The sequence below is a fragment of the Podarcis muralis genome, chromosome 3 (genome assembly GCF_964188315.1).
Source record: "Podarcis muralis chromosome 3, rPodMur119.hap1.1, whole genome shotgun sequence".
Taxonomy (NCBI): Eukaryota; Metazoa; Chordata; class Lepidosauria; order Squamata; family Lacertidae; genus Podarcis; species Podarcis muralis.
In genome coordinates, this window is record NC_135657.1 from 64,718,762 (window position 1) to 64,740,876 (window position 22,115).

Consider the following 22,115-nt stretch of genomic DNA (forward strand, 5'->3'; position numbering starts at 1 on the left):
AGGGGGACATTTGGGTGGCAGAGTTAGCCCGTTCCCGGCTTTCCGCTTATCCGGGTGTTCACCCTTGGCTGACCTATGCTAGAACCCTGGGTCAGCGTTACCTGCATGGCAGTGAGCTAGTTGAACCAGAGCCTATGCAACCAGTCACTTTCTGTAATCAATAAAGTTGTGGCCTAAATTCTGCCAAGAACCAAAACCAAAATTTTGAGTCAAGTGTGAATTTATTTAGGGGGGATGTTACTGGGCTGAACACACAATTTACTAGCCCTGAAGTTGATCTAATATCTGTTGACTGTTGATTCCACTCAAAAAGTTCTGGTAAGGGCCTCAAGGTCTTATATTTGACATCCTTGACCTTCTGAGGTCAGGGTGGCAAAAGCAATGAGGACAGCTTTTTTTGTTGCTGTTCTTATTTTGCTGAACTGCCTGCATAAGGCCAGCTCCTTCAGATTTAATTTCTATGGCAACATATTGCCCCTACCTTATGTACTTAACAGAATGCCTAGGTCTGTTTGCTTAACAAAAGAAATTGGACTGACAGTATCTGTAGTCCTTCTACTTTGCAGATCCCATCTTACAGCTATGGACTAACAGGCTTGTAGGAGTCCCCAAGAGTCATTTAGTCCAAATTCAATCCCATAGCATTATATTGCGAACAGAAAGGAAACATGGTATTAAAATTTCAGGCCCATCATTAACACCTGGATCCTTTAGCCAGCTGCTGGGGCCCCAACAGGATCCACCAACACAGATTGCAAGCCTGCCCCCACCCCAAGTGGCAGACAGCTATGAAACACCACTGTGGTAAATCATAGATACTGCCAGGGAGTAGACCAGTATAGGAAAGCGACCAGAGAGGGCACATCAATGGTCCTGTCAAGCCTGAAGACAGTCGTGTAAAATGTAAAAGTATATAGTTCTTCAAATGAGCTAGAACACTTAAGAATTGTCACCTCCTTGTCCAATTTTCATGATTTTTAAGGGGAAACCATGATAGTTAAGCTGGTATGAAACAGACATGTCTGCAGTATAGATACATTCTCTGTTGACCTTGAAAAATATGTCATGAATTCTGGGATATAGAGAAATGTTGCAAAGACTTAGTTTTCTTAATGTTCATTGGCAACAAATCACACACACACACACACACACACACACACACACACACACACACACAATGCATTATCCCACTGAAATGTGTCAAGATATTTCACTGCTTTTTTGCTTAACGATATACAATCTGAAAGTAAAACAAAACCTAATTTAATAGCAACTTTAAATGTTTCAATGTAAATATATACTGTGGGTGTACCAGCTTTTCCATCAAAATAAAAGCATGAGGAGAATGGGAATTTTTAAACTGAAGATTGATGTACAGAACAGTTTGCTACAGATAGTAACCATAATAATTCATGAACACTGTGCAGAATCAGTAACTGCAATCTTGATTTATGTATTACCCGTTATTCGCCATCACATTTTCATACTGGTTTTTGAAAAATTGAAGTTTGCAACCTATACAGAATTAAAATAAATGTTTTATTTTGTGAACTAACGTGAGGCAGAAAAAGCCTCTCTCTATTAATATTAATCATATATACACCAATAGCAATTTTATTCACTGTTAGTCAGGTCTTCCCACATGCAGAAGATTAAATAAGGAATGAGGTGGTAAGAGTTGTAGGGTGTATAACGGACTGCACCACTTCACACTCCAGGTAGAATATATATATTTAATGCTGCCCTATATTGAAACACCTACCACGCTGGAAAACTAGTATGCAGGAAGAGGGCTAAGCTAGAACTCCTCTAACTGTGCTCATGTTGGGAATTTGACCACTTATTTGCAGGGGGGTTAATTTTAGGTTGGGATTGCAACCTAATTCATTATTTTTGAGCAGTAACTCTCCAGCAGCATGCTTATGAACACTCAGTTCACAGGATAACATTTTTGCAGGACTGCCTGTACAGCTGAGCCTTCAAAATCCTGCTGCATGAAAGGTTCTGGGTATCTGGGGTGCTACATTTACTGTGGCAAACAAACTATGTAAATGGCAATGCAGCGTTTGAGAATATAATTCTAGGAGCAGTTCCTCCTAAACAACGGGGGTTGGGGAAAGAGAGGAGGTGCCAAATCTCTTCAGAGAAGCCTTCCAGTGCCTCATTATATAAACGAGAAAGGAATGTCTCCACACGTTAAGTGTGATCCATGCGGCTACATATATGTCTACATAAAAGACACCACATCAGAATCAGCTCTTAGATATTGAGAAAGATAAGGAAATAACAGCTGATTTCTCATATGCTATTGTAAAAGCACTCTGCTATCCAGAAACGTCAAGCTGTTTTCCTTTCCCATGTGTTGAGTTGATAGGCAAGCTGATAGGCAAAACTTCAAGAATAATTAGAGAAAGTGAATGTGCAGATTCCACTGGGAAGAACCATCTTGCACAAATGTATTTAAATGAATTCATTGTCCTTCCCTTTTAGCAGGGATTGTGTATAAATACTTTTCAGGGATTTCTTTCATGACACCCAAGAATCACTGTGGCCTCTTTAAAAATAAATTACAGCGTGCATCAACAGGCACCACAGGAGGATTGATCTGTAAAATTAATTCAAAAACAGTCTCCTGTGTGTGTCTCCAGCTGTCACAAATGCACTGAAGATATGCCAAGCACATTTCAAAACACTTTTGTTGTAATTTGAAGATCTTGAGTAATTCTCTTCTCAAAGCAAACCTTTAATGGACCTGAAGTATTTCTACAAAGTAATATATTCTTTCACCTTCTCCTGAATATTTGGTGCTGCCTATGACACAAAAGATATTTATTCTGCCATAAAGACTTTCACCCATTCATCAGGATTGCTTGAGGAGATGTTTTGGTTTGTGGGAAATAATCAGCATATTTGAAAACCATAACCAAAAAAACCCCTTAGGAATCATGAACGTGCTGTACTGGACTAGGTTATAAGACTGTCAGCTTCAATGGATGCTGCTTCAATGGAATCATCAGCCAAACCTTGTACACAACAGGGATTGAAAATAGCTTCCTTAGAGTAGTTTAAAAACTCAGGTGAAATATCTCTCTTCCCATCTTGAAAACTAAAGAGGTTTGTAACCTGAGGATCTTGAATAATTTCCCCCTCAAAGTAAACCTTTGAAACCTAAGCAACAACAGCACAAAGCAAACCTTTGAAACCTAAGCAACAATGGACCTGAGCAACATCAGTGGCCAACGATTTCCAACTACTTTCATATTAGCTTCTAAGAATCTGGGAATACTAACAAAATAACCTGCAAGTTGATATATTACTGTTTCAATTGCTATAAACCAGGGATTGCCAACCTGGCACCTGTGTGCACCATGGTGCCCTTGAATAAGGTATTTGGTGCCCTGGGAATGGTTTAAATGTAGTTTGGTTCAAAAGACTGTGTTGAGGGCCTTATTGTCAGCTATGACAGCATAAAAGAAAATGCAGATTATCTACAAGATGTTCTTCCTTTGCATATCTATATTTTTCATTCTGGAAAAGTATTGAAACCCAGGTGTCCATGGTTACCCTTGCAAGAGTGCCACACAGACCAATACCTCCATGTCAGAAAGATTTTTTTCTGAGACAGATTCTAGATACAGTTGTACCTTGGAAGTCAAACGGAATCCGTTCTGGAAGTCCATTCCACTTCCAAAACGTTCGGAAACCAAAGTGCAGGTTCTGATTGACTGCATGAAGCTCCTGCAGCCAATCGGAAGCTGCGCAAGCCCCGTTGGATGTTCAGTTTCCAAAGAACATTCGCAAACTGGAACATTCACTTTGCAGTGTTCGGGAGCCAAAATGTCCAAGCAACAAAGCGTTCAGGATCCAAGGTACGACTGTATATCTTTTCTGACCAGTTATGTTTCTGCTCTGGTCTTAAAAAAACAAACCTGCCCGCATTTCTACTAAGTAATGAGTTTGATACGAGCTTCATCCCAGTCTAGTGCAGATGCATCATGTGGGCTGCTATTCAACCACAAGTGGATCACTTAAGATGATCAACAGGCACCTGTGATTTAGGACAGTTAGCCGAAGGCAAGAAATCAACAAACTGCACTGCCCACATAAGCCATACATTCAAAACATATTTCTTTGGTGAAAATAAATCTTGGTGTATGCCCCCAAATCAGGACTGAATCCATTAGGGGTGGCCTGGTCCTGCCACCTGAGGTGAAATGGGAATTGTCATCTTCTGGCCTGCCGTGTCACACCCCTCTTCCACCACCACCACCACCACCACCCCACACTTGCTCTCACTGAACTCTGCAGGAGCCGGGGTACTCCTTAAAGTATTGCTGCTTGCTCAGCTTTTCCACCCAAGGGCAGGGAAGACGAGTAGCAATGCCATACACTAATACACCAACCACCCTCTTGGCAGCAGCAGGTGTGCCACATCTTGCACTTCCATCGCCTGAGGCGGGCACTTTAGCCTGCCTCATGGGTGAGCCAGCTCTGCTTCCTACACGCATCTGCTGGGAATTGCAGGTGAACAAACACAAACCCCTGTGTTGCAAAATGTAACAATCTGCAAAAATGCAAACGCAACACGCTGGCTAATAAGTGTTAGTGTATATATAATTGGTTATGATGTCATTCAAAATATACAAATAAGCCACTTCAAAATGATGTACATATCATACAACACATCTCACAAAATATACAAGTAACTACAAGTTGTTATATATCTCAGAGTCAAACAAAGAATCAAACAAATCAATGAATAGCGAGGAATGCCAAGCCGACTCTCAAAGGAGGACGTCTCACAAAAGTCTCAAAGGAAGACGTCGCTCAGAAGTCTCAAGTGTATCCGGAATAGTTCAACTGTTTCAGAGCACTGATCCACTAGCATGATCCCCACTAGTATGAATATTATTCACTGATGAAGGCTTTATTCCAAAACAGTTGAACTATTCCGGATATACTGTCCTTTTGAGACTTCTAATTGCAGGTGGGCAGAGTGATGTGCTCATGTCTGGCCTGCAACCTTTCCACAGGCATCTGGTCAGCCACTGTGAGAACAGGATGCTGAACCAGGTGGGCCATCGATCTGATCTAGCAGGCTCTTATAAACTTTGTCCAAAGTACTCATGCTGGTTTGTGTTTTGATGAAAATAAAAAGCTGGTTTTCTTTTAAGCCAATATACAGGGAAGCTTATCAAATTCAAGCACTCGGATACATCAGGGAAAATCCAGACATACACAAAGGTGCTGCACATTCATTCCCTCAGACTAGAAAACAACATGCACAACCTGCTCCCCAGGCTGTCAATAAAGCGTAAGCATTGAGATCATGGCCTTTAGCCTTTCCTCATATGGAAGGTGCTGCAAACTAATGATCATCTCAATTCCCCCTTTCTGCAATATGTGGGAGCTGCATTTCCATAATAATTGTCTGAGATGAGAAACAATTGCCTCATGGACCAGCCATATGGGACCCCCAGGATCTGGTTCTTGCCAATATGAGATCGAAGAAAAGAAAATGCACTCTCTCTCTCTCTCTCTCTCTCTCTCTGTTGCCCCCTTGAACTAAAATGTAAAAAAATGTCATTACCAGTGCTTCAAGTGGGATAGTGCACTATTCCTCTATTTTCAGGCAAATATAATTGAATCTGAGCTAACTATCTCACTTCCTTTTTTGACCCACTTCCTTCAGCATCATCTCACTTATCCTTGCCCCCCCCCCATCCTCTCCAAGCAACGATCACTGCTACAACATTCAGATCTACCTTGTAACGTTACCAACTGACCCCAACAGTTACTTCTGCACCAGGAAGCCTCCTGTTCTCACCAAAACAATTCAGAGCCTTCAGAATGGGCCTGGTCTACACAGGCAACAAAACAACATTCCAGAGGTCAAAGCAACCTTCCCTCATGTGTTGAAATGACAGGGTGCGTCACAAGGATAAACAAGCTAGACTGCACCCTTTCCGTGCTCATCAGCTGCCCATTGTGCGCACACAAACATTCCTGCTACTTTTGACTAGCCACTGCAGGTTATAGATGGCACCTTCCCTTTAAACTATCTCACTTCCCTTATGAATTCTGCAAAACAGCAGCAGCATACCAGTTTCATTTCATCTGTTCAAAGACAGTTTGTGGCTTCCTTAAAAAGAAGAAAAAATACTTGGAATACTCAAGATGAAATGGTGAAATCTAATATGATTAAATGGGCACAGGATATTGGGCATGACATTGAACTTGCTGACTGGGGGCAGTTATGGACCACTGGTGTTAAATTTACGGCATGCAATGCCTTAAAAGAAAACATTATGAAAATGATCTACAGGTGGTACATGACTCCTGCTAAGTTAGCAAAGATCTATCATTTGCCCAACAACAAGTGTTGGAAGTGCAGTGAAACGGAGGGAACCTTCTATCACCTTTGGTGGACCTGCCTGAAGATTAAGGCTTTCTGGGAAATGATCTATAATGAAATAAAAAAAGTTCTGAAGAGAACGTTTGTTAAAAAACCAGAGGCCTTTCTCTTGGGTATGGTGGGCCAAATGGTGCCAAAGAAGGATAGGACATTTTTTATGTATGCCACTACAGCAGCAAGAATTCTTCTAGCAAAGTATTGGAAGACGCAAGATTTACCCACGTTGGAAGAATGGCAGACGAAGGTGATCGACTATATGGGACTGGCAGAGATGACTGGCAGAATTCGAGACCGGGGGAAAGAAGCGGTGGATGAAGATTGGAACAAATTCAAAGTTTATCTTAAAAACTGTTGTAATTTGGAAAATTAGGGGCTCAGAGTTATAAGAGATAAAGAACTACAGTTGTATTAATAACTAACTGAAGTTAAATACATGAAACATATTTAAGGTATGATTAGAGGGTTGCTGAAAAATCTTGAAACAAGAATGCAGAAAAGGGGTGGTATGGGGAAGTCGTGTTTTTGTTTGTTTATGTTTATGTTTTTGTTTTGTCTCTTCTTTATTTATGGAAAACTAATAAAAATTTATAAAAAAAAAAAGAAGAAGAAAAAAACAGTACTTTTTAATGTTCCAGAGGTTCAGTGTCAAACTATCAAAGGTTTAAGAGAAGAAGATATTATTGTTGTGTGTGCATCGTTGCAGCTGCATTAAGTACCAAACCATATCCTAGTTGGCAAGTTCTTTTGTCGCCACCCTTTCCTTATCACTGACATAAACCCACTTGTATTTTGTATTTCCTGTAGCCCAAAATGGCACAAGCACAAGCTAGTATATAGCCAGGTGCTGCTGTGCATTTCTCTTAGCTTCCTATGACTGCCTTCCACCAACCCAACGTGAAGTCAGAGGAAGTGGTCTTCACTCTGAGAAAGCTCAAGAACCTCTCTCTTTCCACAGAAAGCTTGCTTCAGATTTTGCAGGCCTTTCTTCTTCTATGTGCAAGAGGTAACAGAGAGCATCCTACCAGGTATTTAAATACTTTTTTTTTTTTAGCTGTTGCACGGACCATGGCTTCAAGCTTGAAGAATTTCATCCATTCCTTGGATCCAAACTCTCTCCCTCGGATCCTGCAAATCCAGTCTGGCTTTTATGATGAAGGTGAGGTTTGTTCTAAGAAAATATTTCTAGCTGGGTGTACGTAGTGGTGACTATGGTTTTAGCTCTGTGTCTGGAATGTATTCGAACAGCTAGGAGCTGTAAGAGAATGACATTCAGCCATCATTAGCAAGTTCGCTTATAGTACATATTAAAGATAGATATAGAGAAGCAGTTGCAGAGGAGGCTGACCCTGTGCTGTAAGAACATGGTAAATAAGAATCAAATATAATGCAGGGCAGGCTTTTGATGTAGCCAGCATTCATACATAAGCTATTAAGGTAGAGCAATCCAACCTTGGGGCTCAGATGAGTGCAGATCTATTGCCACATCCCAAGGAATCCGGGCTCATATCTTTGGGGGGGGGCATGTGATTCTGTTTACAGGTTTGCTGTTGTAACTGATGAGCCTAAGGACTGGGTCCTGTGAAGGATACACAGGGCTTTGGGTCCTTTGGATCTAAAGCTTCTGCCGCCCGCCCCCCCCCAAAAAAAAATCCTATTTCATGGCTTTCCACATGCTAGGAAAACTGGACCCTCCATCATGGCATATCCAGAGTGCTGTTCTCTACTGGTGGAGGCAGACAGAGAGAGACCTATGTGCCCTACTAAACTACCCCCCACCCCTAGCCATCAGCATCGGCCGGTGTGTGTGTGTTAGTATTGCATTCAAATATTCCATGAAATGAGACATTAAGGTCACACCCACAACATACATTTAAAGCAGGATTGTACTATTTTAAAAGTCATGAAGAGAATCCTGGGCATTGTAGTTTGCTAATGGTGCTGACCTCACAACGGTACAGATTCCATCACCCTTAACCAACTACAGTGCCCAGGATTCTTTCCAGGAACTCTTAAAGTGCCATCATAGAACTTCAGATATATGATGCAGATGAGCCATTGTCAGGCAATTCATTAAGGCCCAGATCTAAGAAAAGCAATGCACAAAAGGACTGGGAATCTCCAAAGGTGCGATGAATACAGTTCCCACGTCTGGATCTCTGCATTCAGTACTGTACTTGGAATAAAACGTGCATCCTTCAAAAGATCATTGGTATCATTAGGTTTTATAGCACTGATTATTGGGGTGGGAGAGGTGTCTAACAATGATAGTTTAGGTCAAGGTTGCTAACCCACAGTCTGAAGGCCATGCCTGCCCATCACAAGTGATATTTTGTAGGCCCCTGAGACCCCAACCAAATCTGTCGTTTTATGAAAATTGACTGCTCCCATGGATGCACTTCTGTGATGTCACGAAGCCAGATAAAAAGATATATTTCCTCCAAGACCCCACTAAATTCATCCCTTTTTTTTGCCATACCCACTTTTACATGTTGCCTTCAAAGTGTTGACTATGGATCAAAAAAGGTTAGCCACCCACAGTTTAGGCCATTCTGGGTTTTTCTATTTGATCTGTCTTATCTCTTCTTCTGCCTTCTCTTCTCTTTCCCTGTCCTATGGATCACTGCAAGGCTTCCCACCCACAGCGTAGCAGCCAAGTCACCCATCTCACTCACTGCCCCATCTCCCTCTTTCATGCACAAATGACACAAAATAGGAAGCAATTCTCAGAAGGGTGGCCTGGAGACTAAGAATGGGTCTGCAGCAGGCCACATCAAACTGGTCGTGGGGAAGCAGCTATTCTACTTACATTTTTGTTCCCTTCACTGTGTCTATCCTTTCACCCACACCATTTAAATAAGGGAGCCGTTGGACGGGAGAGAGGCGGCAACCGCTTTGGCATTAAATTTTCATCAGTGCAACATTACTGTAATCTGTGTGTAATCTGCATGTGTGCCTTGCTCCAACATTGCTTTTGGTGTCTTTATTATGGGGAAAGCATTTGGTGAATGATTGCTCACCAACTGTGGTCCTCCTTATCTGTGCAAAGTTGGAGATCACTGAGACAAAAAGAATAGAGGCTACGGAACCAACAGTGCTTTTTGCATCAAACTGAATGCACATATACAACACTATTGCGAGGAAACTAACATCATACCTTGTTCATTCCATATTGTATTTTAGTACTCACCATCGCTGACCGTAATGTTTTACAGAATGCTCTACTTAGAATACCACAAAACCACATCAGAATAAAAGGAAGGCCCCAGAAACTATATTTTCTAATATAATTTCTCACTGTTCTATCTTGTTCGAAGCCCATGTTTGCTTCAGTTACTATGAACACTGACCATAAAATGTAGTGGTATGTTCTTTATTTTTAAAAAATCTGCGAAAATATTGTCCTCTGTGCAGTGTTGATGTTTAGCAGGTTAACAACTGTTAGTCTCTATCAAGATATGACCTCGTTTTCAAACACAGGTTAAAGCTTAATAGCATATGTTGAGGTTTATACTGTATTTTCATGTAAAGCATGAAGAGGCGGGGAAGCAACGAGATTCTCAAGAGAATTTTTCCATGCATTCCATGCCACTACCATACCCTCCAACACTTCTCTGGTGGAAATAGGGATGTCTGAAGGAAAGTGGGATATTCCAGGATCAAATCAGAAACAGGGATGACTTCTGTAAATATGGGACTGTCCCTGGAAAAGAGAGACACTTGGTCTGCATGAGGGAATTTTAGACAATGTGCATGATTTCACTTTTGAAGCATACAAGTAACATTTCTCTCCCCCATTCTACATTCTTCTATGATTTAAAATGGGGGGAGCAGGCTTTAAAGCTTGTCAGATCTGCTCTGTTTTCTTTCACTAGAACCCTCAAGATCTGCCAACCAGATAACCAGGTGCAAAAAAAGACGTACAGTTAGAAACAAAGAGCACACTTTCTGAGCCCCATAATTTGTTTTCAGTGTCAGGCCTGAGCTATGCTCACCATCCTTCAACAGATGCAAAAACGGCTCTTGGTCTTCATTTCAGCAGCATAATACAGGAAACAAAACAAAGCCATTTTGTTATATCTGTTGTTGAACAATTAGGAGTCAGAAACCCTTGCCGATCTACTCTGTGAAGCACACACACAACTTCTAGTAGATCCCAACCTTCATTCCGCCCACCCATATTAAACAACACAGGAATGAGATGGCCCAACAGACCTGGCCAAGAAACCTACTGTCCATTACTGTAGCCTGAGCGCCATTATAACTTTGAGGGAAAGAGAGAGGAGGAAGTAGGAGAAGCAACTATGAAAAGAGGCTTCTCAAATATAACAATTTCTTAGTTCCTTTCTGATCAGCAACTGAACAAGGTATTTAACAATAAAAAAGTAAATATGATTAACATAAATTGAAACTCCGCTATATCTTCTCTTCTAGAATATTTTAGTAAATATTGACATTTAGCAGTCTAAGCACATAGTATGCTCATTGATTTTGTAGAGATTAGGGCACATGTTTCAGTATCTCTTCACTGAAGAAAGATGCCTTTTAAAAATATCAATACAAAAAATTTCCAGGAGGCAAGTAAATTTAATTTTCTGCTGGGTTAATTGAACCAGTGGCAGGGAAGCAAAACAGTGTAATCTTTCCCTAGAGAAATGTAGAGCTGCCCAGAGCCATTTATTGAAATAATTCATATTACATATGCTGTGAACATGTAGACACAGCATTGGTAAAAATGGACTATATAAGATTATCTAATTCTTAAATTGGGCCTTAAACTTGGACATCATGTAATTTCACATGAAAGAGGAAGTGGCTTGCCCACAAAACCGTATCTATCTATATCTATCTATCTATCTATCTATCTATCTATCTATCTATCTACACATACTCGCTAAGAAAATACAACAATATGAAGGTTTCCTAGGTGCATACACAGGGACAAAGAGCCAAAAAGCAGAGGCACATTTAGGGGCATGCGACTAGTTTAGTTGCACTGGATGCAGAGCCTTGGGAACAACGCAGGGGACTTCACAACTATTACTTAGAATGGAGCATGAGAGGCAGGGGGCACAAAATTTGAGACCCCAAGGTCTGTCATTGCAAACAGTCTGGATAAAAGTAATCCAGTTTTTTACTTTTCCAAAATCCAGAGTAAGGCACTATCTTTATTGGGCCAACCAAAAGGCCACAAAATACTGAAGAGGCTTCTGAACTCTTAATCAGGCTGGATGTCATTTTTTATATTATATTATTATTATTATTATTATTATTATTATTATTATTATTATTATTAATTATTATTATTATTAAATTAATTAAAACTGGTATACAAGAAGAGAAATAAATAAATAAAAATGTCTGTGCAACAACCAGTACCCAAAAAGCCCCCAAGCAAACCTCAATTGCTTTCCACAATCAGATTCCAATTATTTAGGAAAAAAGTTTTCCCTTGGTTGTCTGTCAGGAAGGAAAAATCAGGACAGTTTCCTATCAAGACATAAAACTACTTCTGTTGCAATTATGAATATTGCATAGATCCATATGCATGAAAAATACAAATGAGTATTAACAGCATGTGGAATGCCTAATATCTTGTCAGGCTTAAACGTGAAAATAAGTGACAGAATGCTGATGGAGGTTTTAACCTTTTTTGTTGTTGTTTTCATGTAAAATGGTATCATTTGCATCAAAATGCTTTTAGCATTTATGTAATATGGCCTGCTTTTCATTTGCTCTGCTCAGGGCAGCTTACAACAGTTTTAACAGAACAAAAATTAAACAATCAACAACAAAATTAAACAGCAGTAAGAAAAAAGTGGCAGGTATAGGAGGTAAAACTAATCTAAAAACACACGCGAACACACACAGAGGAGCAGCCACAAAATTCCTCTGGGAAGAGAAAGGTAATTATAAATATTGTTCAGGCTGATGGTGTCCATTGCAGGCAAATAATCAGACTCCAGACTATTGGAATGAAGACCAATAGGTACAAGAATAAAATGTGTGTTTAATAAAATAGAGAGCAAGGTTTATAATCCAGTTAGCGTGAAGATTAAATTGTTCCAACTGAGTTCAAAAGACATGAAATACAAATAATTAACTGGGCTGCAGAGAATGTTTAAAAGTTCCTCTTTCAGGTTATTAAAAATATTTTAGCTTAAAAAAGAAAAACCAAGGCCATTTTGAAATTAATTAAATATCATATTATGTCATCTAATGTTTTCTCAAGGGTTGGAGTCATACAAACAGGCCACACAGTTTATTGAATTAAATGTTTACTTCTCTATGTGCCAAATAACTTTTCCAACAGAATAAAATAAACGGCAAATGTTTCTTCTATTTATTGCTTAGTTCAGTAACTGTTTTTTTTTGGGGGGGGGTTGTAAAATATAATTGATCAGCAGAGTCTCAATCCTGCAGTGGCAAACTTTGCATGGTTTCAAGAATACATTACTTTAAGAAAGGTGTTATCCCACAACAAAAGGTCACAAATCGCTGCAAAATGTCATAATACTGTCCCACATTCTGCTGATTCCTTATCTCACCTCGCCCACACCTCCCAGCTCCAAAATGACTAATGTTTTCTATGAGTCCTATAATGTTATCCCTTGACCCCACTCCTATGCATCTCTTGGTTTCCATCTGCCCTCTCAGCCATCTGAAACTGAGCAACCTGAACAAGCTGCTTGTATAAAATTAGTCTAATTTAGTCAGACCTTTTCGGATCTGCAATATAGGCCCTATCTTGACAAAGGGAACACGCAGGCGAGGAGCAGAAGGGGGTTAATTCATTTATACATTACTTAAGGATGATGTTTAATACCAGCTAATTCTGAAGTTGAGAAGCAAGACAAACAAACAAAAAGGTGTTTCTTTTTCTAAAATAAAAAGCTTCTGAGGTGTCAACTTACTCTTTCCTGTAAAATGATGGCACTTACATCAAAGCTCTGTCACTGCATGCAAAGTTCAAACCCGCCAGATAAATGAGAAACAGCAGAAAGTGTCATAAACCCATCAGGGGAGAAATAAATCAAAAAAACAGCAGAAGTGATTTTTAAAGGATTTGCCTAGGATAGAAATAGCTTAAAGCTCTTGACATTTAAAGTTTTACTATTGCATGTGGAGAGATAAATCTATGCCCCTTGCTTCTTCTAAGGATTGGGTAGGTATTTGCAAAACCTGGATGTCCTGAACAAAAAGCAGTCAGCTAACAGATATGTACAGTACTAACCTTCGCAAAGGGAGCTCCCTCTGCGTATGTTTGTACATCGGAAGCTTAAAGTCCAGGTGATATGGCTTGTTTCAACCCGATCCATTCACTCACTGGGAAGATGCCTTCGTGGAGGCTGCAATCACATAAGTTCCACTGAGCACAAGGGAACAAATTCCTAGAAAAACAGGAAGGGACACAACTAGGAGTGGAGGAATGGCAAGGAACAAGCTGCAGAAGACACAGCAGCAGGTGTTGGCGTTGGAAAGTAAATGCAATATACAGCAGCTGGGATTCATGAAGCCCCTGAGCCATGCAGGTGTCAAGGTTTCTGAGATTTCCCTTTTTGTTTAAAGGGCCACTGTTCTTGAGCTGATGGGGAACAGGGATGGGGGGGGGAGGGGAGTCCAAGCTGCACTGCTACCACCCACTCTGGTTCTGGGGACTTGGAGGAGGACCCCTGCAGCTCTAGCATTGCAGCAGTGAATGTTTTATTAAGGGATAAAAGATGGGGCCCCTTTGCAGGATTTAAGAGCATCAATGGAAACCTCTGTTAACTACAAAACCCCCAAATTTTGGAGTGAATCAGATAATGTTGGGTTTTGGAGTGATACCTATGATCCTTGAGCACCAATTACTGAGGGTTTTTGTTGGGGGGGGAGAGATGCTGCCAAATGACTGCAAAACCTTGGCACCAGTTTGGAGTGAATCAGACAATGTTGGGGGTTGGGTTGGTACCTGTGATTCCCAGTTTGAGTATCAGATGGGGGGCACTACAAAATGTGGGGTGGGAGCACACGATGTAAACAGGAGAATAAATCATCATTATGCAGCTGTAAACTGGATGGAAACTTTAGTATTTTACACTCTAGTTTTGAGGATTGACCTTTCTTCAGGGTACTATATATAGGGTTGAATTCAATGGAATTTACTTCTGAGTAAACATGAAGAATTGAACTATGAGTGCTTAAAAATGATAATCTATAGCTTTACTTAAAAGATCCCTGCGTTGCAAAAGTACATCTTCTCAAACTAAAAAGAGCATTAAATAAATGTATTTTAAAACCCATTGTTTTCACTTGTTTATATTTACCTCAATCATTCTGTCATAATACAGTGATGACTGCACAACTTGTTTCCTCTCATGTAGTATACAAACTATCTAAAATTTACAGTGTTATCTTTCAGGTAAAGTAAAATATTACTGGGAGACTTAATGACAGGAAAATCTCATAAAAAGAAACCACCATAATATTTCTCTCTCCCACCCTGTACCCATTTAACATTTTAGAAGAATCAGAGGGAAAAGCTATTGAACTAACTGTTTGGTTGCTTTGATGTGATCACAGCAGTGGCTAATGTGGATTTGTTTTTAAAAAAGCAGGAAAGAGGTTGTAAAGGGATATAAATGTAGTTCTTATTGAACAAAGTAGCAATCTCAAAAAAGGTGGATTCAAAGGCATCTAAGTTCTTTAATTCCAGCCTTCAGGGGCATTGTTTGATCCTAGTAAATAGACTGCATTATTCCAGTTTCCTCTAAAAGGAGTATGCAACATCTTTCTTCAGTTGAAAGGAAGAATCAGTATTTCTGCTTAATTACCTTTATGTCTTTGATGGATTTCATGCTTTCTTTGTGCAGAAAAACACAGGAAATTTTGCATGATGACAATGAGGAATGCATTACATTTTATTCTCTGCATACACTGTGAAATATGGTGCATAGCATAATCTACTCCAGCAATGTGCTTTTGATTCTTACATGCATTGCAGAGACCCTAACGTATTACTGGAAATGAGGGGTTATCTTAAAAGTCACTTGATCTCACTCCTTGTCAGCAATACCAGGGAAATGACTTGATTACAGGCGGCTCAAATTACTTTGTTTCTCGACTGAAATGAATAGCTTGATCCAGAACATTCTGTACCACACTTGAGAAGATGGGCTACATTTCCATAAGTAATGTCATTTGTATTTACTTACCACACATGTGGTAATGGGCAATGTGTCAGTTCTGCACTCAAGGCAGTTTAAAATGTAAAATAATGGCATATAGTCTAATAGACATTCCTGAATCGGCAGGATCACTGATGACGCTCTGTAAACACATCTGCAGTATGTATGCATGTAGGAAATTTTTGCAGGTTATAAATAAACACATATATAGGGTGGCGTAACATGTGGGTGATAGAAACAAAAGAGAAAAACAGGTAAAGAGGAAAATAGGGAAATTCAGGTCCCAATTATTCCATAAATATACATAAGGTGGGGGTGGTGTCGAAACCTCTGATTTTGCGAGGCTGAAATACAAAATAGTAAGAGTCAACTCCTGATACAGCCTACCACTTTTGATCTGCCCCACCACCACTGAAATATGGCCTCAATAGCAGGGACGCAGGTAACGCTGTGGTCTAAACCACTAAGCCACGGGTGTCAAACACAAGGCTCGCGGACCGAATCTGGCCCGCCAGACCTCGTCATGTGGCCCGTGTAGCCGCTGCCGGCTGCCAGCCTTCACCTTTTAGTCTTGCTTGTTTTTGTTGTTGTTTTTTTTTTTGACACAAGAAAGCCGCCTCTTCAGCGCATGCGCGGCAGCCTACGACCAGAGAACGTCTGCCCTCTAGCGGCGCCGGCCATTCTACACAGGAAACCTCCACTTTACATGCATTCTACTTGCCATTATTCTGACTATGTTTCTGCTTTCAGAGCTAGTTATTACTTACATTATTACAAAAAACAGTAATAATTGAATGCAGTGACAATAATTTATAATAAAGAGTGGACACATAGTCCTACAGATACAACCGGCCCTTTGAGGGTGACCAAACTGCTGATGCGGCCCCCGATGAATTTGAGTTTGAGCAGCGCGTCTTCCTGCTGTCCCCGGAACTGATCTCAAGGCGGGCGGCAGGGAGAAGAGCGCTTCTCCCTGCTGCCTGCCCCACAAGCTCCGGGGACAGCTGGGAGACACAGCGCGTCTTCCTGCTGTCCCCGGACCTGATCTGAAGGCGGGCGGCGGGGATAAGAGCGCTTCTCCCCGCTGCCTGCACCACAAGCTCCGGGGACAGCTGGGAGGCGCAGCGCGTCTTCCTGCTGTCCCCGGACCTGATCTCAAGGCGGGCGGCAGGGAGAAGAGCGCTTCTCCCCGCTGCCTGCCCCACAAGCTCCGGGGACAGCTGGGAGACGCAGTACATCTTCCTGCTGTCCCCGGACCTGATCTGAAGGCGGGCGGCGGGGAGAAGAGCGCTTCTCCCCGCTGCCTGCCCTGCAAGCTCCGGGGACAGCTGGGAGGCGCAGTGCGTCTTCCCGCTGTCCCCGGATCTGATCTGAAGGCGGACTGCGGGGAGAAGAGTGCTTCTCCCCGCTGCCGGCCCCACAATCGCCTGGGGGGGAAATAATTTTTTTTCCTTTATTTCCCCCCAAAAAAACTTGATGCGTCCTATGGGCCGGTGCGTCCTATGGGGCGAAAAATACGGTAAACGGTGTTTCTGTATGCTCTGGCTTCCGTCACAGTGTTCCGTTGCACCAGAAGCAGTTTAGTCATGCTGGCCACATGACCCGGAAAGCTGTCTGTGGACAAACGTCGGCTCCCTCGGCCTGAAAGCGAGATGAGCACCACAACCCCATAGTCATCTTTGACTGGACTTAACCATCCAGGGGTCCTTTACCTTTACCTTTTTACCTTTTTCTTTTTTTTACCTATGGCCCCAATAAGGTTTTCCACAAGGGGAAGTGGCCATTTAGCCGAAAACTGTTCCCGCTCCATGTCATCGCCTTCCCCTCTTATGCCTGCTGATTATGATGGGAGAAAGGAGTTAATGCGGACAGAGTGTGAACCTTTGTCACCTTAAAAGCAAAGGCTTAGGAGTAAACCCTACACAAATCCTGAGTGGAGTCCTAAGGGTGGCATCTTGTTATGCCTCCTCCTGGCAACTCCTGCAGCCAAGCTGGTGTCAAACGTATTGCTCTGCTTTCCTTTGGACCACACCAGCGATGTCAGAAGGGTGTTCTTGTGTGGGTAGCTCAGAACCACCATACACACTACCTAGGCTTGTGCCCCAGGGAGGTCACTTCAGTGCTTCTAACATGGTAGTTTGACTTGACCCCTAGTAGCATACTCCATTCTCTCTTGAGACCAACAACATTCAGTTTCAGTAAGTACCATTGCCCTTGACCCAGATTAGCTTCCCTCAAGTTGGAAACTTCTGCTTGCCTTGAAGAAGCACTGTTTGCAAATCTCTTCACTTGTGGCAAAAGGTGTTATTTCCCTTCTACGTAAGTCATTGCCTGCTAAGTCATTACCATGCCAGGAACTGGTAATTCAGGATTTCCTGATCGACTTTTGGGTGATCTGAAGCAGATTGGGAAGGATTCCTGACTCCCTGTTGTTTAACAATGGCAACTGGGAGCTCAGGTCTGGCACTCAAAACAAATTCCAGCACTCTTTTGCAACTGACTGCTTCTGGTGACTCTCAGGGTTCTAAAGGTAAAAGGTAAAGGTACCCCTGCCCGTACGGGCCAGTCTTGACAGACTCTAGGGTTGTGTGCCCATCTCACTCAAGAGGCCGAGGGCCAGCGCTGTCTGGAGACACTTCCGGGTCATGTGGCCAGTGTGACAATGCTGCTCTGGCGAGCCAGAGCCGCACACGGAAACGCCGTTTACCTTCCCGCTAGTAAGCGGTCCCTATTTATCTACTTGCACTCAGAGGTGCTTTCGAACTGCTAGGTTGGCAGGCGCTGGGACCGAGCAACTGGAGCGCACCCCGCAGCGGGGATTCGAACCGCCGACCTTTCGATCGGCAAGCCCTAGGCGCTGAGGCTTTTACCCACAGCGCCACCCGCGTCCCTCAGGGTTCTAGGAAGAAACAAAATAAATCTTGAAAGACTGAACTCTGCCCACTCTTTACTTTTCTAGGCATGTGCAAGTACCCACTGAAACCATGTGCCTCTTGCCAGTCCTCTCTCTACTTTCCACTCTTGAAATAGCTCAGAGAGATCTAAGTGTGTCTGCAAAGAACATTCCAGACTTTTCCTTGCATTCTAGGGAAAGTAGGCAGGGAAAAGAACTTCTGGGCAGGCTCAGTCTAGGTTGTTCCTGTCTTTCTGCTGCAGGTAGCATAAAGGAAATTGGAATGTTGTGGACAGCAGTGGCTGTGTTTCCTATCACCCACCTGGAAGAGATAAAAATGGTCCATTTATATGAGTAGCTGCTAAATGGCTTTCTACCCACACATATGCCATGAGATGCATTGAGTATTACCTGCTACTAGCAATGGGTTGTTTTGACTCCTTACTTTTCACAGGCTTAAAGAAAAAGGTTCATAACTCAAAACTCTGTACACTCTAGGATGTCAGGAAACAGTTTGTGTTTCTCAAACTATTTTGTTGTGTTGTTTTTTTAAAAAATATATTAGGGAGCTGAGGGCTACCGCAGCTGTTTAAACGTGGCTAGCCCCACCCACCAGCCAGCCCTATTGGTTGGCTGGAAGGTTTGGCTGCAGCAGCAGAAGCAATCAGGAGCAGGGAGCCAAATACGCCTCCCTGCCCCTGCGGGAGGTTGCTCCGGCTCACAACCCCTCCCCTCTGGGAGGAGGAGAGGCCTTCTCTCCTGGACCCTGCGTTTCTCACCTGCTTTGAGGCAGAATTGGGGCACCAGTCAACAGGGCCTGCCAGCAAGCAACTTCTTCTCCCTGGCCTGAGAAAGCAGAAAAGAAACAGCTGAGACATGATAAAGCTCTTGACCTGGAGACTTAACAACTCCTCACAACTTGGGAGGAGGGAAGGAACCTAAGAGGAGGGCAACTGGCTGGAGCCCTGACTGAGCATCAGGTGAAAAGTGATGCTTAACTGCACACCTGGCTAGGAAACTTTCCCAGAAGCCTGTCATATTGCATCTTCTGAGAATCAGCTTATTTAGATGCTGCAGATGATTAACGGACAAGAATATTTATTCAGTTCATTGATACCACTTGTCACAGAGCATACCATTCCAAAATGTTTGTCAGCAGGCAAAGTGGCATGGACAAGGATTGTCTGTGTTGAATGGCACATGGAATTGTGGAGCTGGAAGGGACCCAAGGGTCATCTAGCCCAACTTCCTGCAATGCAGGAATCACAATTAAAGAATTCTAGACAGATGGCAACCCAACTCCTGCTTAAAAACCTCCAGTGAAGGAGAATCCACCAGCTTTGGAGGCAACCTGTTCATGACTGATCAGGCCTTCACAAATACTATGAGATCATTCAGCATAGCAGAGTACAAGGCAACAGAAACAGAATAACAGGATGTAACTTCTGAGATGCAAGACAAAATGTCCTTTGATGATGAGGAATGCTTATAACACACATCACAAGTGATAAAACCAGTGCTGCAGACAATCCTTAGGGGGCGTGTCACTCACCCCCACCTCCACCTGCCTACCATCATTTTTTATTTACTCCAATCAGCACTCATCTCTTTAGCAGCAGTTAGAGACTGATTCCCTATTGGCGGTTACTGTGTTGTTATGTGTGGATGCATCTGTTTTTGCTTCACTTCTATCTTACTGGCTCAATAGTTCTTAAGCCATAAGGGAGGAACCCAGGTTCCTAGTCAGCTTGCAGGCTTTATTGTGCATCTGCTTTGCCACTGTGAGAACACGATGGTGGACAAGATGGGCCTGTGTCTTGATCTAGCAGGGCTCTTCTTATGTTCTTATACCATAGAACTGAGATTCAAAAAAAAACCCAGAAATCAAGCAAACTTGGGGAAAACATGTAGCACTTTGGCTAAAAATATTTGGTTCCTACATCCATGATGAAGAGAAGAAAGGAAATGGACTGGAAGCAGGTTGTGTGGATAAATAGTTCCAATTCTGAACTAGATACTAGCTACACTGAAGAAAATATGTCGGAGAAGCTTGCACTTTCTCTCCTCCTCACACTTTCAGAACTAAGAAGATGGACTACTAGCAAGTTTCGAAATGCTGTTTATGTTCTAACTTACCTTGATATTCATGGGTACTTCAAGGTGCCCTATTTATTGCGCATTCATCCCAATTTGTTTGCCAGGATGATGTCGTGTTCAAGCAGATGTTAACCCACACTACCCAGTACATTTTCCTGCCACTTTCCTTATCACAAAAAGTTATATCTTTGAACATGGTAACAAGAAATATTATGGAATTACAAATTTAGTTGATTAGTTATATCAGAACGTAAGTGATGGAACTTTCTGCTAATGTTCCATTTTTCTTGTCAAGGCTCTGTATGCTGACTTGATTGTTGCTTATTAGTAATTAATCTTTCTTATTGTTGTTTTGCATTTGAAAATCAATAAAATACATTTAAAAAACAAAAGTAACATCTTTTGAAGTAGCAGGTTTGCTGCACAAGACCTCGCAGTCTCCTATAATGGCACAACCTGAAATTGCTGGTATGTGATTTAATCCCACACAGAAGGGGAGATGGGCTGCAAGTGCCTTCGGGGTAAACCAAACTACCAGGAATCTAGGAGGGGAAGAGTAACAAAGAATGCTTGTAAACTGCCATGAACATTCCATAAAACATTTGTGTTTATCTTTATGTTCTCCTTTAGGTTCAATTTATGAAAAGTGTGGGCATGAATGCTGCTTGTCAACTGGAGATGTGATTAAAGTTGTTGGATTAAAAGTTAAGAAAGTCCTGGCAAGCAACTGTGAAAGTGAAGATGATGCTAGCTTCTGCTCCACTACAGTTGAGCTACCTTTACATTTTCCAGGTACAGTTTGAATATTTTCTGGTTAGATAAGGAAACCAAAAAAGTAAATAAAAACAGAATTAAACACTTCTGTAGTACCTATTGCAGTATGTTTCATTTGCAACGTGCTTGAGGTTATAATGAAGGCACTTAAATTAGTGGTACTTTCTATTCAATCTTAGAGATGGACAAAATGTGCACAATTATGTCTCTGAATAAAAGAAAAACACTAAAGCAAAACAAGTTTGTATAATAGATCATTTCATGACCTGTACAGTTAAATTTACCGCATAATAAAATAAACAAGGCTGCCCTCAGTTTGAACCTCTTATTGATTAAAACTGATCCCCATGAATTAATCACCCAAGGCTCTACTTGATTAACACCCATTGTTTCATTTAATGTTGTCCAAAATTATCCTTTACAAATAGGGGAAACTGTTCAGTTTCTGTTAATTGGTTCTCGTGGGAAACTTGCAGATTCTAGCTTCGCACAATTAACTCAGGCTGGTGTCAATTTACTCTTGGCAGAAAGCCCAGGTCTGCTTGACCTAGAAACTACTTACTCTGATTGGTTAACGACCAGCACTCTGCTCTGTTATCAAGGGATTGCTAGCTCAGTTTGATGTGAGGTGTTGTTAGGAGTAGAAGTGCTGTGTATGGTTTTGAGAGAGAGAGAAAGAGAGGATTTATTTTGCTTTTATTTGTATGCAGAAACTCTGCTGGTTTTATTTTTTCCTTTTAATAAATCCTGTAAATAGTTATTCTGAGTCTAG

At 41.8% G+C, this 22,115-nt stretch overlaps 1 protein-coding gene and 1 long non-coding RNA gene across 4 annotated transcripts in view; one reads left to right on the forward strand and one right to left on the reverse strand.

The window, feature by feature from the left end:
• The first annotated feature begins 7,405 nt into the window (after positions 1–7,405).
• The window catches only part of THEMIS (thymocyte selection associated), a 61,279-nt gene continuing 46,569 nt past the window's right edge, over positions 7,406–22,115 (forward strand). Inside the window, exons 1-2 of the mRNA XM_028721735.2 lie at positions 7,406–7,571; positions 21,200–21,361. Coding sequence (XP_028577568.2) covers positions 7,481–7,571; positions 21,200–21,361 — 253 coding nt within the window. The 5' untranslated portion in view covers positions 7,406–7,480. The remainder of the gene's footprint in view (positions 7,572–21,199; positions 21,362–22,115) is intronic.
• Positions 18,062–22,115, reverse strand: part of LOC144327265 (uncharacterized) — a 39,615-nt gene continuing 35,561 nt past the window's right edge. For 2 of the 3 annotated variants that reach the window (XR_013392249.1, XR_013392250.1), the window contains exons 3-4: positions 19,252–19,318; positions 18,062–18,103 (exon numbers count right to left, since the gene is read on the reverse strand). This is a non-coding gene — a long non-coding RNA (uncharacterized LOC144327265). Of the gene's footprint in view, positions 18,104–18,531; positions 19,319–22,115 lie in introns of those variants that run through there. The other variant, XR_013392248.1, reaches the window with a different exon arrangement.